Source organism: Leptonychotes weddellii, chromosome X, assembly GCF_054177405.1.
Source record: "Leptonychotes weddellii isolate Sample4059 chromosome X, ASM5417740v2, whole genome shotgun sequence".
NCBI lineage: Eukaryota > Metazoa > Chordata > Mammalia > Carnivora > Phocidae > Leptonychotes > Leptonychotes weddellii.
In genome coordinates, this window is record NC_138385.1 from 88,904,129 (window position 1) to 88,923,110 (window position 18,982).

Here is an 18,982-nt window from a genome sequence, read left to right on the forward strand (position 1 = left end):
CTTCTTCTTCTTTTTTTTTTTTCTTAACATATATTCTCTACATATATTTTTAAAAGATTTTATTTATTTGACAGAGAGAGCACAACCAGAGGGAGAGAGGGAGAAGCAGGCTCCCCGCTGAGCAAGGAGCCCGATGCGGGACTCGATCCCAGGACCCTGGGATCACAACCCGGGCCGAAGGCAGCCGCTTAACTGACTGAGCCACCCAGGCGTCCCTTGTCCTCTATATTTACAAGCCTGTTTTTTAGATTCCACCGATGACTGAAATCATATAGTATTTGTCTTTCTCCAACTTACTTCACTTAGCATAATAACCTCTAGATCCATCCATGTTGTCACAAACGGCAAGACTTTATTTTTTTATGGCTGAGTAATATTTCATTGTGTATATATACCATATCTACTTCATCCACTCATCTACGGATGGACACTTGGCTATTATAACACTGCGATAAACATAGATACATATACGCATGTATCTTTTCAAATTAGTGTTGTTTTCTTTGGGTAAATACCCAGTAGTAGAATTACCAAATCATATGTTTTTTTTTTTTTATTTATTCATGAGAGACAGAGAGACAGAGGCAGAGGGAGAAGCAGGCTCCCCGCGGAGCAGGGAGCCCGATGCGGGACTCGATCCCAGGACCCTGGGATCATGACCTGAGCCGCAGGCAGACGCTTAACCGACTGAGCCACCCAGGCGTCCCAATCATATGGTATTTTCATTTTAAGTTTTTGAGGAACTTCCATAATGTTTTCCATAGTAGTCTCACCAATTTATATTCCCACGAACAGTGTATGAGGGTTCCCTTTCCTTCACATCCTCACCAACACTTGTTATTTCTTGATTTTTGGGTTTTTTTTTTTAAAGATTTATTTATTTATTTGAGAAAAAGAGAATCTCAAGCAGACCCCCCGCTAGAGTGGAGCCCAACATGAGGCTCAATCTCACGACCCTGAGATCATGACCGGAGCTGAAATCAAGAGTCGGACATCCAACCGAGTCACCCAGGTGCCCCTTTTTCTTGTCCTTTTGACACTAGCCATTCAGGAGTGGTGTATATCTCATTGTGGTTTTGATTTGTATTTCCCCGACTATTAATGATACTAAGCATTTTTTCATGTGTTTGTTGGTCACCTGTATGTCTTTGGAAAAATGTCTATTAAGGTGCACTGCCCTTTTAAAAACTGAATTGTTTGGCTTATTTGGCAGGGAGTTGTGGAAGTTCTTTATATATTTTGGATATTAAACCCTTACCGGATACATCATTTACAAGTACCTTTTCCCATTCAGTAGAATGTCTTTTCATTTTGTTGATGGTTTCTTTGCTGTGCAAAAACTTCATATTTTGGTGTAGTCCCAATAGTTTATTTTTGCTTTTGTTTCCCTTGCTTGAGGAGACATATCCATAAATATGCTGCTAAAGCTGATGTCAAAGATTACTGCCTGTTTTCTTTCAAGAATTTTATGGTTTTGGGGGGCGCCTGGGTGGCTCAGTCGTTAAGCGTCTATCTTCGGCTCAGGTCATGATCCCAGGGTCCTGGGATCGAGCCCCGTATCGGGCTCCCTGCTCCGTGGGAAACCTGCTTCTCCCTCTCCCACTCCCCCTGCTTGTGTTCCCTCTCTCGCTGTGTCTCTCTGTCAAATAAATAAAATCTTAAAAAAAAAAAAAAAAGAACTGTACGGTTTTGGGTCTCACATTTAGGTCCTGAATTTATTTTGGGGTATGGTGTAAAAAGTGGTCCAGTTTTGGGGCGCCTACGCGGCTCAGTCAGTTAAGTGTCCGCCTTCAGCTCAGGTCATGAACTCAGGGTCCTGGGATAAAGCCCCAAGTCGGACTCCCTGCTCAGCGGGGAGTCTGCTTTTCCTTCTCCCACTGCCCCCCCACCCCCCATGCTTGTGCACATGCTCTGTGTTTCAAATAAAAAAATAAAATCTTAAAAAAAAAAAGGTGGTCCAGTTTCACTCTTTTGTGTGTAGCTGTCCAGTTTTCCGAGCACCAGTTTTTGAAAAGACTCTTTTCCCCACTGTATATTCTTGCCTCCTCTGTCATAGATTAACTGACCACACAAGCATGGGTTTTCTTCTTGGCTATTCTGTTCCATGGATCTATTTGTCTGTTTTTTTGTGTCAGTACCATACTGTTTTGATTAATACAGGTTTGTAAGATAGCTTGAAATCTGGGACTGTGATATCTCCAGCTTTGTACTTTTTTCTCAAGATTGTTTTGGCTATTTGGGATGTTTTGTGGTTCTACACAAATTTTAGGATTATTTATTCTAATTCTATGAAAAATGCTATGGAATTTTGATAGGAATTGCACTGAATCTGTAGATTGCTTTGGACAGTAACACCATTTCAACAATATTAATTCTTCTAATCCATAAGCATAGTATATCTTTCCATTTGTTTGTGTTGTCTTCAATTTCTTTCACCAAAGTCTTAGTTTTCAGAGTATAGGTCTTTCACCTCCTTAGATTTATTCCTAGGTATTTTTTTTTTTTTAATTCTTTTTTTCTTTTTGGAGCAACCATAAATAGAATCGTTTTCTTAATTTCTCTTTCTGCTACTCTGTTGTTAATATATAGAACTACAACAGATTTTTATATATTAATTTTGTATCCCACAACTTTCTTGAATCCACTTATTAGTAGTAGTAACAGTTTTCTGGTGGAGTCTTGCTAATTTTTAAGCAAAATCTAGTTTCATGTGGATAGAATCCTCTTATAGTATTAGTGGGCAGACACACAAAAAAATCCTTTTATTTTAAAATCTGTTCTGATCTAGGAAATGTACCATTCTAACTAAGTGAGAATAATACATTCCCTGTTGAGAGTTTCTGAAAGTTTATTATTTAAGCCTATTTTAAAATACCCTGGGAATCAGTGTGTCTATAACAGCAAATGGTATAATCACACCAAAGAGTAAAATCAAATGACATAAATCACCACAAAGCAGGATTATTTACTTAAAATTCAACTAGAAGTTTAACTCTCTCTAAATTATAAAGTAATAATTCAGATCAATCTTCTGAACAGTAAGTGATGAGAGACCTTCATGGGGCACAGTATCAGGGAAACCTTAATATGGGAAGTAGTCAGCAAAAAACAGAGCGCCAAAGGTGATCTGAATAATTATGACAACAATGAGGACCCAGAACAGTGTAATTTAGAAAGGTCCAGAATATCATAAAGTAGTGCAAACTACTGGAAATTAATGAACACAGCATAATAAAAATGTTTTAGCAAGATTAATTTTGAGCTCTTAACTAACAAAGGAAGAGGCAAATTAGGAATCTTTTGCAGTAACTTTTGTCAGAGAGAGAGAGAGAGAGAGCACGCACGAGCAGGGGGAGAAGCAGGCTCCCCGTTGAGCAGGAAGCCCGATGTGGGACCTGATCCCAGGACCCTGGGATCATGACCTGAGCCAAAGGCAGCCGTTCAACTGACTGAGCCACCCAGGCACCCCATCTTTTGCAGTAACTTTTAAGTATGAAATGATGGCAGTAAGGGGCATAATGAGGCCACATAGAATATAAAGGAAAGGGTAGATTCAGTAACTAACTAGGTAACTAAGAGCAAACAGTCAGAAGTCAAAGATGTGTCTCCTTGCTTATCCACTCAAAGGACATAGAAGGAATAGCACTGGGCGCCTGGGTGGCTCAGTTGGTAAGCGACTGCCTTCGGCTCAGGTCATGATCCTGGAGTCCCTGGATCGAGTCCCGCATCGGGCTCCCTGCTTGGCAGGGAGTCTGCTTCTCCCTCTCCCACTCCCTGTTTGTGTTCCCTCTCTTGCTGTGTCTTTCTCTGTCAAATAAATAAATAAAATCTTTAATAAAAAAATAAATAAAAAAAAGGAATAGCACCCTAGGAACAATGAGCACATCTAGCACCCAGATCTTCATTTCTAAATATCATTCCCCACTAAAAGAAACCAGGCTTCCTTGGAGAAATGGCCAATTTTAAAACTGGAGCAGGGGAGGTATAAGATGAGTTTGGAATATCTTGTGCCAGAAACTAAGGAACTGTTAAAAAAAAAAATGAGGGGCGCCTGGGTGGCTCAGGTGTTAAGCGTCTGCCTTCAGCTCAGGTCATGATCCCAGGGTCCTGGGATCAAGCCCCACATCGGTCTCCCTGCTCGGTGGGAAGCCTGCTTCTCCCTCTCCCACTCCCCCTGCTTGTGTTCCTGCTCTCGCAATCTCTCTGTCAAATAAATAAATAAAATCTTAAAAAAAAAAAAGTAAATTAAAAAAAATGATGGGGACATGTCAAAAGGACACAGAAGCCAGCTTGAAGGATCTCTACTAGACAAATCCTGAACAATTTGGGCATTAAAATAAATAAGGACAGTAATGAATCATAACCTATTGAAATAAAATAGAATTCCATGAGTCTATATTATAACCAGTTAAGTAAACAATAGGGAAGAAAAAACAATAAATGAGAAGTGGTGGGTTGGGGGAGGGGTGTCATTTTGTAATCATATAATCAAGTTCAATTCAGACAAGAATTATCAGTGGAGGGCGCCTGGGTGGCTCAGTTGGTTAAGCGACTGCCTTCGGCTCAGGTCATGATCCTGGAGTCCCAGGATCGAGTCCCGCATCGGGCTCCCTGCTCGGCAGGGGGTCTGCTTCTCCCTCTGCCCTCTTCCCTCTCGTGCTCTCTGTCTCTCATTCTCTCTCTCAAATAAATAAATAAAATCTTTAAAAAAAAAAAAAAAGAATTATCAGTGGATGCTAAATCCAGGGGGGTGAGATTTGATGAGGAGTAAGCTATTCACCTAGTCTCAATGAGTCTTCCCACAAAATGCTTAGTAGGGGCACAGGTATAAAGAGTACACAGTAGAAAAACTGGACAACACTTCAACTGCATAATCAAAATTAATCTTCACAAGGAGGAGCAATCAGATCTCATGTGCCTCTGGCTGTGATTTCCTGAGGAGACATCACTACCTATATAAGTATTCCAGCCAAGAATACATAACCTGAATCTAATCTTAGGAAGTATCAGATAAACTCAAATTGAGGAAGAGTAAAAATGTATTCTTCAAAATAGTCAATGTCAAGTAAGACAAAAAAAAATTGATGAAGTACCCAATTAGAGATCAAAGAGACATATGACAACTAAATGCAATGAGTGAGCCTAGACCAGAGGGACTAGAGAACATTATTGGGACAAGCTGTATAACTGGATTATCAACTGTAGGTTTCAGTAATTTATTGATGTTAACTTCTTGTAGTGGTTAATTAAGATAATGTCTTTGTTTTTAGGAAATATACACCAATGTGTTAAGAGATCAAGAGGTATGATATACACAACCCACTCCTCAAACAGTTGAGAAAAAAGTTTATACATAGAGAAGAATACACACACACACACAAAAATAGTGTATCTGGGAAAAGGGAACAGGAGTTGTGTGCAATTCTTGCAATTTTCTTGTTAAGTTTGAAATTATTTCCAAATATAAAGTTTTAAAAATCCAAAGAGAAATACTGAACCTAAATTCATTGGTTTTTTCATAGGTTGTGTATATCACAAATCAGGGCTAGAAATACAGATTCAAAGTCATCCAAATAAACAGGTGACCTAAAGAACTGCTGTGTTTAAGGTAAAGTGTGCATGCACACCACCAAGAACTTAAGGGAACTGACTGTGTCTTTTTTATTAGATAGTGACAAAGGCTTGTAAACTTACCGCCAGTGTTTCTCAACTCTTCGGCTAAGGGCAATTTTTTCTCCTACTTCTGTGCACACAGGATTAGTCAAAACGATTTTGCCCAAATCGGCCTTGACTGCGCTAACTCTTCCTCCTGTTGACAGGGATCCTATGTTCACCATGAGCACTTCATTCTTAGAGAGCTTTTGCACCTAGGAAAATAAATCGAGGAAAGATAAACCCCAAATCAAGAAAATGCTTTCCAAAAATGACTGCTTATTTTCCTACATCCTTGCCAACAATAGATACCAGCAATTTTCCATCTCTGCTAACCTAGTATGAGACTTTTCAACTTCCTGAAAGTAGAAAGCCAAATTTACTCACCTTTTCTTTATCTTAATCCCACATTAACCATAAAAGAATGAACCTCAAAACTGGTCCTAACATCACTGCCACTTTTCTGAAACAGGAATTACAGAGAGCACTTACCTTTGCTGCTTTCTTGTCTCCTTCAGTGCGTACACCTAGCAGCCGTCTAAGTAGGAAATAGGAGATTTCCAATTCTGTGAAGATCTCCGGTAAAGCTCCAACTGCACCAAGTACCTGTCCCACCATTCTGTCAGCCCGGCACAAAGTGGGGTCAATTTTTGTTCCCACTCCTGATATAAAAACAAGACATATAAAGCCCAACTTTTTATTTTCTATAAAGCGGTTTACCCAAAACTTAGTCAAACAAGTACAACATATACCTATACATTTTAATACACATTTATATTCTCATACTCATGTAATAGCTACACAGGCATGACAAAATACCTGTCTTATCTGAAGAAATAGAAACAAAAACCCATGGATTAGTTGGGCATTTGAGAACAGTCTCTTGATTTAAATTCTAAACAAAGGACAGAAATGACAGTCTAACTCAAAAATGAGTCTGAATATACTTAATAAAGGTTGAAAAGATAAAAATTCATAATGAGTAATTTTTAGAATATTTGCCTGCCATTTCTCCCCTGGAAGGCTGATAAAAAAATAACATCAGGACTTCACATATGATTCCTGGGACCCACCTTAAAATATTTTAGCCGCGTATGAGGAGAGAGAAGGAGACATAAAGATGAAGCAAGACTGGTAAAGTACTGATAACTGTTCAAGCTGGGTGGTTGCTACATGAGCATTATCATTAAATTATATACAGTAAACTCTTAATTACAGGATAGAAAACTGAATTATATACCCAAAAACCAGAGAACCAAAAGACAAACTTCTTTATCCAACAATTTCTTCTTTAATCCAAAGGAACAACATATCTAATTCTCTTTGAATCTTGTCTTTTTCTGGGTATCTGGTAAGAAACTAAGTTGTAAGGAACTAGAAAAATCCATAAAATCATCTCAGTAATTGCTACACAATCGAAGTTATTTTTTTATTCCCACCTCAGAGTAAACATGATCTGACAGGATTCAACTGACATTTGTGGGTAACTTTCCATTTGCAAAACACACAAAAAAACAACCACTCTCTACCACCAAAATTGTGTAGACAAAAAAGTATACTTGATCATTTTAAATGCTGGATCATAAAACTTATTTTATTACTGCTAAAAGGAGTTACTTCATATACTAAACCAAAATGTATTCTTCTTTATCCTTAGAAATAACTCTTACAAACACATGAAACTATTTTATGAACTAAAACCAACAGCTTAACCACACGAATGTTTCCCACTCCAATCAATTATTTAAAATACCCAATTAGGGGGCGCCTGGGTGGCTCAGTCGTTAAGCGTCTGCCTTCGGCTCAGGTCATGATCCCAGGGTCCTGGGATCGAGCCCCGCATCAGGCTCCCTGCTCAGTGGGAAGCCTGCTTCTCCCTCTCCCACTCCCCCTGCTTGTGTTCCCTCTCTCACTGTCTCTCTCTGGCAAAAAAATAAATAAAAAATTAAAAATAAACAAATACCCAATTAAAAATCTACAATATTATCTTTTTGGGTAATCCTTTTCCTATGAAAAATACCACAAATTAAAAATGTAGGGATGAGGGGCGCCTAGGTGGCTCAGTCATTAAGCGTCTGCCTTCGGCTCAGGTCATGATCCCAGGGTCCTGGGATCGAGCCCCACATCGGGCTCCCTGCTCTGCAGGAAGCCTGCTTCTCCCTCTCCCACTCCCCCTGCTTGTGTTCCCTCTCTTGCCATGTCTCTCTCTGTCAAATGAATAAATAAAATCTTTAAAAGTAAATAAATAAATAAAAATAATAAAAATGTAGGGATGAGAGAAAAATCCTTACCGATAAGACCTCCTGGAGCAGCATACTGAAGATCATTATGTTCTGCAAAAAGCGACACGATTTTGGAAAAGATTGGTTTACACATGAGTTTTCCTTCACTATCTTTGGAAACAATACCAGGTCTGACTTCTATCTCCTGGCCCACCTGTAAACATATTAAGTTAGTAATTAGAATTACTGTGGGATGACACCATTATCACTTACATATCAAAAGTCCTAATAGGAAGACACCAAAACTGAAAAGGCAATTATTTCTCTGTGTCGAGGACTATTACTAAAAAAAAAAAAAAAAAAAAAAGTGGAAGTGAGCTTCAAAACCAGAAACATCCATCCAACTGTTGCTAACTACCTACCACACAAGCTTATCTCCATATAAAACGTGCTCCATACTCAAAAAGAAAAAAAATTTTACTTTCAATTTGGAGTGTCCGTACTATTCACCTTATGATTAAGACAATGGAAAAATAAAATAAAAACACAACAATAAAAATCCAGTTCACCTTTAATACTCCTTTTAGAATACTACCACCAGCTACACCACCCTTAAGGTCATCAACTTCACAGCCAGGTTTGTTGACATCAAAGGACCTAATAACTAAAAGAAAACAAAACAAATTAAAGCTAATTCTGCTCATTTTAACTTTAAAGGAAATATTCTTTACTAAGATAACTTTTCTAAGATAGTAACCACATAGTATTTATACACACAGGGGCGACTTTGTAACAGAATCCACTATCAGTACTCCTACGATTATTGCAGGCTTACTTATGATGAAAATAGTGGAAATAAATTAAAAGTTAACTGATAGGGGGCATATTATGGTACATCCATACTATGGAATATCAGCAGGTATTAAAGAATGTTTTGAGTTTTGTTTTTTTTAAAGATTTATTTATTTATTTATTTATTTATTTAGGAGAGAACATACATGCATGCTGGGGGGATGAGCAGAGGGAGAGGGAGAGAGAAACTTAAGCAGACTCTGCACTGAGCGTGGAACCCAACATGGGCCTCGATCCCATGACCCTGAGATCACAACCTGAGCTGAAACCAAGAGTTTGGACACCTAACCAACTTCGCCACCCAGGTACCCCTAAAAAAGAATGTTTGACCGATAATGTAATGACTTAAAAGGATAACCCACATATACTATTTAAAACACACACAAAACTAGACAAAAATAACACAGACTATGATCCCATTTCCATAAAGTAAAACTAAAACAGGAAACACATACATGTTTATACATAATGAGGTGAATAAAGAGGAAGGTGTGAGAATAACACACCATTAACTTTGGTTACTTCTGGGCTAAGGGTCTAGAAGCGAAAGGCAGGGAGACTATGGACTTTTCTTTCTTTATCTACCTCTGTATAACTTCTTAAATTAAAATTTAGTTTTAAAAACTACAAAACAACTTTAGAAATGCATGAACTGAACTTAGGTCCTGAGAGCAGTGACCCTTAACAAGGATACGCATCACAATCACCCAAGAGAACACTTCCCACAATATAAAGGGGGGCACCAGGTGCAGGCCCAGAGAGGCTCAAATGTCTGTTTTAAAAAGACTCCTACAGGGCGCCTGGGTGGCTCATTTGGTTAAGCGACTGCCTTTGGCTCAGGTCATGATCCCGGAGTCCTGGGATCGAGTCCCGCATCGGGCTCCCTGCTCCGTGGGGAGTCTGCTTCTCCCTCTGACCCTCCCCCCCCATGTGCTCTTTCTCTCTCTCATTCAGTCTCTCAAATAAATAAATAAAATCTTTAAAAAAAAAAAAAAAAAAAAAAGACTCCTACATCTCTGTCTAGGAACCACAAGCTTAGCACAGTACCAATATTGGTCCTATGAACTTAAATAAAAGTGAAAAGGACATGAAAATCTTCATTAATGTTACAATGAAAACATTTGTACGAAAGTTCTAATATCCTGTTCCTGACTAAAACATTTTAATTCCATGGAGAATACTGTACAACTCCATCTTGATCACATGACATGCCATATACAGACCACAAAAAGGTTAAAAGTTCCTTCTGTGTGGGGACTCTGTCCCTCTACCAGTAATGCAATCTAGCACTGCCAATACAATCCCAGAATCAAAAAAAATTTTTATGGAGATTGTTATTATCTCTGCAAAAAGAGAAGTATTAATAAACACCCTTCAAGAGGAATCACGGGATGCCTGGGTGGCTCAGTCGGTTAAGTGTCTGCCTTCGGCTCAGGTCATGATCCCAGGGTCCTAGGATCGAGTCCCACATTGGGCTCCTTGCTCAGCGGGGAGCCTGCTTCTCCCTCTGCCTGCTGTTCCCCCCCCGCTTGTGCTCTCTCTCTCTCTGACAAATAAAATCTTAAAAAAAAAAAAAAAAGAGAACTCACCAATGTCAAAAAGATCAAATTAAGAGTTAAAGACAAATACTATCACTTACCAATAAGTCGGGGTTCTGAAGTAAAGTCTCTTGGGGGTACTGGAATTTTCTTCACTATGTACTCACAAACAACTTCAATATTGTATTTCAGCTGAGCAGAAATTGGAATAATAGGAGCTCCTTCTGCTACTGTACCTATATAAAATTCAGAAAGATTAAGATTCTTTAGTTTTACAGAACTTGATCTTTCTATGTTACAGGAAAAGGTTAAGATTACTAAAATAGATGCCTAGGGGCGCCTTGGTGGCTCAGTCAGTTGAGCCTCCTGATCTTGGTTCAGCTCAGGTCATGATCTTGGAGTCATAGGATTGAGCCCCATGGCAGGATCTGTGCTCAGCAGGGAGTCTGCTTAAGATTCTCCCTCTCCCTCTTCTTCTGCCCCCCTTCTCTAAATAAATAAATCTTAAAAAAAAAAAAAAACTAAAATAGATGCCTAAACATCCTCACATAAATGCCAGCAACAAACAAATGCAAAATGATAATTCTGTTTAGAAAGGTGGCAGTATTCTGTTTGTTTTACTCCTGAAAATGAACACTAGTCCCTTTATGGAAAAAAACTGTTAAAATATATTTACACATGTATTTACTATACTAAAATGATAATACTGTCTAAAGGAATAAAATACACTCCTGGGAAAAAGCACTTTACTAGTTTAAAGATTTCTAATAATGTGTAATTAACCTCCCAAAAAATGTCAAGATAAAATTACAGACTCTTTGCTAATCAAAGACTACTAGCTCATAAAATATTTGCTCCTTATTAATTATATGTCAAACAGGTTGGTCAAAGAAATGGACCAAACATAATTAGATTTTAATCAAAATGACTTATTCTTTTTCATCACGACAGAACTAGGTTCATGGGAGTCAACCCTTCCAACAATGCTGAGAGAGAATTGCAACAATAACATGCATCATATCTTCCCTGAAATGAAAAACCCTATGCAACAGAGAAATGAACACTATAAAGATTAAATATATCATTGTCACTTCCAATGATCAAAGTATTAGGTAAGAGTAGTGTAAGACTTAAATTTAAAACAAAAAAATCTTTTGTTCATTAAAGAGGACTTTTTTTTCTAAACCGACTCACAGTTTCCAGAATACAACTTCAGTTCTAACTTTCAGCCAGCAAAAATATACTTCAGTTTAAACTTCCAATTATAAAATAAGTCACCGGGATGAAATGTACAGCATAATGAACACATACATTAATATTTTAACAACTTTGTGTGGTAACAGACAGTAACTACATTTACTGTCAGTAACACTGCATAATGTATAGAATTATCAGAACTGTCGAATCACTGAGTTGTACACTTGAAACTAACGTAACAGTATGTCAACTATACTTCAATAAGAAAGTATTTTAAATATATGTGGATGAAAAGATGTATGTGCTTTAGTTTATCAAATTCACAAACAGATTTCACTAGTTGTATCCGGTGACTAACAAGTAGTAGGTAGAGAAATAAGGTCTTAAGATGCATAAATTTATCTATTTCAGATAGTCTATTATAGTAAAACTTAAATTTAACATCCGGTATCTGGATTAAATACCTCTCAAAGTGATTCATAGATTTATTAGCAATTATGGTTTCTTACCTTGTACAAACGCAAGGATCTGTTCATACTGTTCTTTAGCCTGACTTTCTTTTACCAAATCAATTTTATTTTGTAGAATCAAAATATGCTTCAGTTTCATGATTTCTATAGCAGCCAGGTGTTCAGAAGTCTGAGGCTGAGGACAAGACTCATTACCAGCTAGATGAAGAGGAATAAAAAAGATGCATGAGAATTAACTGGAAATATCCAGAATACGCAAATCCATAGGGCCAGAAAGCAGATTAGTGGTTGCCAGGAGATGGGGGGAAGGTATGGCATAGAGTGACTGCTTCACGGGCATGGGGTATCCTTCTGGGGCAACGAAAATGTTCTGGAACTAGAAATTGGTGATGCTTGCAGAACTGTGAATGTACTTAATGTCACTGAATTGTACACTTTAAATAATTATAATGGTAAATATTATTTTAAGTGTATTTTACTACCAAAACAAACTTAAAGGAAACTTTTGCATGTCCTAGCCTTACTGCAGGCAAAAGTCCTGGATATCACTGCCAAGCATCCACCTTTTGCCCTGTTTCACCCTCTGTGCCTGCGTTCACTGGAGCCTTCAGGTCATTTGGCTTTTATCCCTGGTGCTATGCAAGAAGCTTGGAATCAACAAGTTTGGCATCCCAGGGTCTGTCCTTAGCCTTTGCTAAGGTATAAGGTATAGCCCTCTGGCTCTATCCAGTCTTAGAGATGTTTTGGCCCAGTTAAGCTCCTGAGAGGTAGAGAGTAATTAAGGGAAAATGCTTACTACAGTCTGTGAATTTCAACTACTACCAAAGGGTACTCCCTAACAAAGGGAGATAAGAACACTAAATGCACAGTTAACCAACAGTGTTGTCATAAAGAAATTGGCATTTTTGGGGGGGCACTCCAACAGTCACCTTCCCCAAGCAGTGATATTGAGCTGTCCTGTACTGTATCTACTTGCATTCCTCTAAAAAAATTATGTCCCATAGATTAAGTGTCTGCCTTCAGCTCAGGTCATGATCCCAGGGTCCTAGAATCAAGCCCACCATCAGGCTCCCTGCTCAGGCTGCTTCTCCCTCTCTTCCCTGCTCTTGCTCGATCTCTGTCTCTCAATCTCAAATAAAATCTTTAAAAAAATAAAAATAATGTCCCATAGCAATGAAATCTCTTGACAGCTCACATAAGGAAGGTAGCACAACCCTAGCTTTGAAAACCCCAATTAGGTCTACACTTCAGCACTTACTATGAATAAGATTTGCATCTAAATAAAACCACTATACATCAACGTTGCAGTGGATGAAAAATACATGTACACTTACAAATTTAAAACTAAAATAGTAAATCATCTCATGTGATCTAGGTGGGAAAAACGCACTACTGACTTTAATTTAAAAATATATATTAACCTAAGAATTCTCAAATCAGCCCCACATCTACCTTGCTTAGTGTTTTATGATACCTGGTAGGCAGGGATGTCATCCTGGATGACATGTTAGCTCTCATTTGTGTCACCCTTAGGTAATGGATATGACCCTTAATGGCCTTAGTGCTCCTTTAAATATTCCATCTTGGATTTGTTCCACATTGATTTGTCGAAACCAATTCTGATATATTTACCTATCAACAGAAGAGCTGCATCCATCACTGCTGCACCGTTTAGCATAGTAGCCATCAAAATATCGTGGCCAGGACAGTCAACAAAGGAAACATGTCTAACAATTAAGAAATAGCAATCAGTACTAAAATCAATCCATATTTCAACACAGAAATTCCCAAATCCAATCAAAATGAATATGGTATAGAGTATGGTAGAAAATACATACTGGAAATGTCATCGATTTGAAAGCTAAAACAGTGTTAACAGAATGGGCACTGCCATCTGAAAAAATAATTTGCCAAAAATTCCTCCAGCACCTTGAAAAGCTGGAACTGCCAATTTGAAGTAGAGATGGCAGTACTATTTTAGACAAACTGCTACTTATTGAGAATCACTATTTTTAAAGAGCATATGCTCACACTGTCAAGATCTGAAACAGGGATTAGCAAAAGGCCCCTAGGCCAAATCTGGCCCATACCCACTCAAGCACATATTATTTACATCTGCTTTCATAACACAAGAGCAGAGATGAGTAGCCTCTTCCCAGAGAACCTATGGCCTGCAAAGTTGTAAATATTTATGATCTGGCCACTTATAAAAAAAGAAGTTTGCTGATCTCTGATGAGGACCAGAACCAGGGTGAGGCTGAGTGAGACATTTGCCTTAGGGGCAAAATTTAAGGGAGTGCCAAAAAACTCACTAATCAAGATAAATAATATTTAAATTTAAGATTTTTAAAAACAAAATTAATGCAAAAAAATTCACAACGAGAAAAATATCAAAGGTAACTAATAATGCCACACCGAACCAGAAATAAGTAGTAATACTGAAGAGGGGAAAAAATCTGTAATTTTGAGTTGTCTTTATTTAAACAAATGATATTCTATTAGGATTTTTTTTTTGCATCAATTTCAAAAAGCACTGCCTTGAAATACTGTTTATCCTGATCACTGAGGGTTTTTTTTTTTTTTTTTTTTTACATTTTGGGTCCAAGGCAAGGGCCTCACTCGCCTCTCCCCAGTCCCAGCCTTGCCGCAATGTAAAATTTCCTTGTGGGCCATCCCCAACCGCATTAACATCACTAGGGAGTAGAGGTCTGTATCCTCTGATAACCAGGATATGAATCACATTCAGAAACTAGATGGGTAACAAGCCCACGTACTGAAGAGAGGTAATTAAGAATGGCTTTGTGCATCCCCTATCTAAAAAACAGAAACAACATTGTTTAAAAGAAATGTAGAAAGCCTGACAAAAAGCTTCCCCTAAATCCAACGAGCTGTGTTTCCCTCCATTCCATCTGCTTACATGATACCTTTCCTTTGGAGAACTTGAATGGAAGTATCTAAATTGAGGTTGAAATACTTGACCTTTCAAATTACTATCATTATAGACAACAAGAACATTAAAAAATAGACAACAAAAATATTCAGCAATTAGTTTAATAATTTAATTTCAGTTAAATATTTCAAAAAACACAATCACAAGACAATAGAATATGAACTATAAAGTGTTTTTTGAAAGAGGTCACCTGACTAATTTGAAATTCCCTTTGGTCCCTGGAATGTCTGTAGGAAACTCATCTGGTGTACTACTTCCACAGGATCTATAACATTCCGGCCGGGGACAACTTGGGTCGTCAAGTTTATATATCTAAAAATTCCAATGAAAAAAAGATTCAAATTCGTTATCTGCACATTCAACAAAGTTATTTCTAGTTCCACAGTACAAGCTCACCTTAGCATTAGCATATCCAAGCTTGATTGTAATATTTCTTTCTAGTTCATTTTTGAACCTGACAGTGTGAACTCCAGAAATAGCTTTTACAACTGTGGATTTTCCATGAGCTACATGACCAATTGTACCTACAGGAAAAGTATAAGAAATTAATTCATGTACGTTCAGTTACACCAAACACGATTTCAAAAAGCACTGGAGTAGAAAACCCAAAGCTAAAACTCACTATAAATATCAACATAAAACCAACAGTGACTTCAATTTTTCGTTCTTCATATTCTTTCCTAACAAAACCTTATTCTGATACAGGACTGAATGGAACTTTCCATGTAATCACGATGTCGTTCAAAAACTACACTCCAGTATAGGAAAAGCTATTCATCTTATGTTTCTGATCACATAAAAGACTGCCTTCATTTAAAATAAACACTTAATAAGGAGAAGATAAAATCCTAAATACTAAGGAACTTTCCAGCATAAACAGGTATGAGTCCTGACAACACCAAAAAGAATCCAGGAAAACAACCCAGGTTTAATTATGGTAATGCTATCAAGGTTAGCACATACCTTATAACTTCTTAATAACCTGACGGTAGAGCTTTACTTTTAACTACATTTAATTGTGCCACTTGTACAGGCTATCAAGTTTAAATTTGACACTCAGTCAACATACCTTCTCCTCTAAAGTTCTAGATGGCAATTAGGAGGGAAAAAAAAAAAAAACCTTCTTAATAATCACTTATATACCAAATAAAACTTTTGTGAAAATTATGCCCCTGCAATAACCCTGTGTGGCAAGTACCACCACATTTTCACCTCTTCTGCTACATACGACTACATCTTGCCTTATGCTACTAAATTTTTCATGTCTGTATCTTTTCTTTGCACCTAGACATGAGCTAGGCTTGAGCAATATATGCTTCCCACAAAATCCGGCAGGTGCTTTACTCACACAGGCTCAAAGTCTATTTCTTGAACATCTGCGTCCTCATAAAATTCAGGCAATCATACAAAGGGAGAAGTTAAAATTACTTGTCGAGATCAAGCAAGTCAGGTCACCAAGTTATTCTTATCTTACCTATATTAATTGTGGCTTGTCTGCTGATAACTTCGTGTGAAAGTGGCGTCAACTTGGTAACATCCTGCAATGAAACATTTTTATTTTACATCGCTGTACGTAAGACAGATCACAACTTTTCCTTTGATTTTACATTTGCTACCCACAGCTTGCCACCACGTAACAGCTCTCCTCTACTTCTAAAGCACTTCTCCTGCAAAAGCAATATTGTACTCTGATGACTGGGAAGCCCTAAAAGTCCTTCATCGTTATAGAAGACTACACCTCCACTCACTATGGGAGATGTGAAAGCCCGAGGACACCCCCCCCCAACCTTGACAGCATTAGCACTGAAGACGAGGTAGACACTCCCTTCCCAGACCTTAAGAAGCAAAAGCCTTAGTAACATTTAACGTCATGACTTTCCAGCCGAATCCTTCGGGGGCTTGAAGTCCCACAACCTCACAGCCCCATGCACAGCTCGCGAACTTGCCAAGATGCAGGCAGCGGCAGGAGTCTCCCTCCTAACGCATGCTCCCGACAGACAGCCCGGCACTGCCTCGTCTCAACGCCTCCCAGGAGGCTCGATCATCCACTTCTGAGTTCACTCCGCATCCTTGCAGAACGAAATCTTACCAAAGTGGCGAGATCCTGACGAGAAAGATGCGGCTGCCCCAGAGTCACTCCAGCCTCACCGCCCGCCATCTTGCTCCGAGAGGAAGGAAGTCGCCCCAGCTGCTGCCTAACCGAACGCAGGTCCCCTTGTATGGGGCGGGGGAGCGGAGGCGGGACGGCCGACTAGGGCCCACGCCTGGGAAAGGAGGATGGCCCGTGCAGCAGGGTCCTCGCTGCTTGGACTTCTCTCCGCTTGGGTTTACACAGTGCCTGCCGGAAAACTCACTAAAAAACAGGAGGCAAAGTTTCGGAATCCATTCGTTGCAGACCTGACGGATTTTTGTGCAGGCAACGCTGAGGGCAACCCCCAAAGAAGACCCCCCCCCCCCCCCCGCCTTGCTAGGCGGATGATGCAACCGCCAGGCGCGCAGGCGAGGGAGAAGCCATTTCCGGTTCCCGTGGGGATGGCCGGAAGACTTACCGGAAGCTGGGAATGTTCTCTGGGGGTGTGAGGACAGACGGTGGGGCTGTCCATCTTATGATTTCCGTAATTTAATAAGGCGAGATCGGCTCGGGGTGCGGCTCGGCTGTGATGGCCACGCTGGCCGCTCTTACGGCCCTGCGCGTCACCTGGCGGGCGGCGGGGAGGGCGCCCTCGCGCGGAGGTTTGATGAAGTGGTCAGCGGCCCAGGGATGGGAAGAGCAAAGTCCCTAACTTGTTTTTAGAGACAGGTTTCTAGGGCCCGGAGGCGGTCCGTAGTGGCTCTAAACTGCACAGCATGGAGTTAGCATAGGATGGAAGCTAGGTGTTGTAAGAGCGCCCACGGAGGCGTTTTTTGTTTTTTTTTTTAAGCCCATACAGGAAAGCTCACTTCTTTAATGGAAAGATTACCACTAAATCGGTGTTTTACAATTTAAAGACTTCGGGGAATTTCCTAACTTTTTTTTCACGGTGTATCAACAAGAAGTCGAGTAATTTTTGTTTCTCCCCATGCATTTCTATACTTCACAAATTTTCTGTCACGAACAGGTGTTCTTTTCTAGCCGGCAAAAAATATAAGAAGAGGTGAATAAGAATTTAGATTACCTGTGTTCATAGAATACTGAAGTAAGATTAAAAGGAATATGTTTTCTATCACATAAGTTCTAGGTTACAACAGTTTACCTAACATAGGAAGTTCTATTTCAATAAAGGCATTCATTGGTTAAGTGATGGTAGAGACTGTACAATTGTATTTGAATGGAGGCATTTAGTTCTTGAATTTATTAACTTACAGATTTGTAACTTAATAAATTTAGAATTTATCTTACATTCTAAATAGTATGGTCCCACAGAAAACCAATTCAGAAAACCCATTGAGGTGATAAAAATGTAGAAATGTCGAATCATTATGTCATACACCTGAAACTAATGTAATATTGTATGTCAACTATACTTCAATTTTTTTCAACTATACTTCAATTTAAAAAAATGTTGAACTAGTAATGGTTGCACAACTTTGTGAATATTCTAAAAACCAGTAAACTGTACAGTTTAAAAGAGTGAATCTAATGGTATGTGAATTTTATCTCAATGGAAAGTAAAATTCATTGATAATAAATAGAACATAATATGCTTCATTGTCAGAAACGTGTACTGAAAGTAGAAATGTCACAAGAAATAATGTTATTAATTAAAAATTATAGTTAAATATTGGCCCTGACTTACAAGTATTAACTTTATTGACTCCTCACAACAATCTGATGAGGTAGATAGTATAATTCCCATTTTTACAGGTGAGGAAACTGAGTCCCTAAAATATTACATAACATGCCCACAATCCCACAGCTTGTAAGTAACAGAGCTGGAATTCATAGGCAATTACAAGTATAATCTTTATTTTTTAAAAAACTTTATTTGACAGAGAGAGACACAGCAAGAGAGGGAACACAAGCAGGGGGAGTGGGAGAGGGAGAGGGAGAAGCAGGCTTTCTGCCGAGCAGGGAGCCCGATGCGGGGCTCAATCCCAGGACCCTGGGATCATGACCTGAGC

The 18,982-nt window shown here is 38.9% G+C and overlaps 1 protein-coding gene across 1 annotated transcript in view; it reads right to left on the minus strand.

Annotated features, from left to right (window-relative positions):
* The window catches only part of EIF2S3 (eukaryotic translation initiation factor 2 subunit gamma), a 19,241-nt gene extending 2,036 nt beyond the window's left edge, over positions 1-17,205 (minus strand). The window contains exons 1-11 of the mRNA XM_006742622.3: positions 16,971-17,205; positions 16,356-16,419; positions 15,278-15,405; positions 15,072-15,193; positions 13,564-13,658; positions 11,971-12,129; positions 10,366-10,500; positions 8,444-8,538; positions 7,944-8,088; positions 6,145-6,314; positions 5,695-5,867 (exon numbers count right to left, since the gene is read on the minus strand). Of these exons, the coding sequence (XP_006742685.1) occupies positions 5,695-5,867; positions 6,145-6,314; positions 7,944-8,088; positions 8,444-8,538; positions 10,366-10,500; positions 11,971-12,129; positions 13,564-13,658; positions 15,072-15,193; positions 15,278-15,405; positions 16,356-16,419; positions 16,971-17,039 (1,355 nt within the window). The 5' untranslated portion in view covers positions 17,040-17,205. The remainder of the gene's footprint in view (positions 1-5,694; positions 5,868-6,144; positions 6,315-7,943; positions 8,089-8,443; positions 8,539-10,365; positions 10,501-11,970; positions 12,130-13,563; positions 13,659-15,071; positions 15,194-15,277; positions 15,406-16,355; positions 16,420-16,970) is intronic.
* Positions 17,206-18,982: the final 1,777 nt, after the last annotated feature.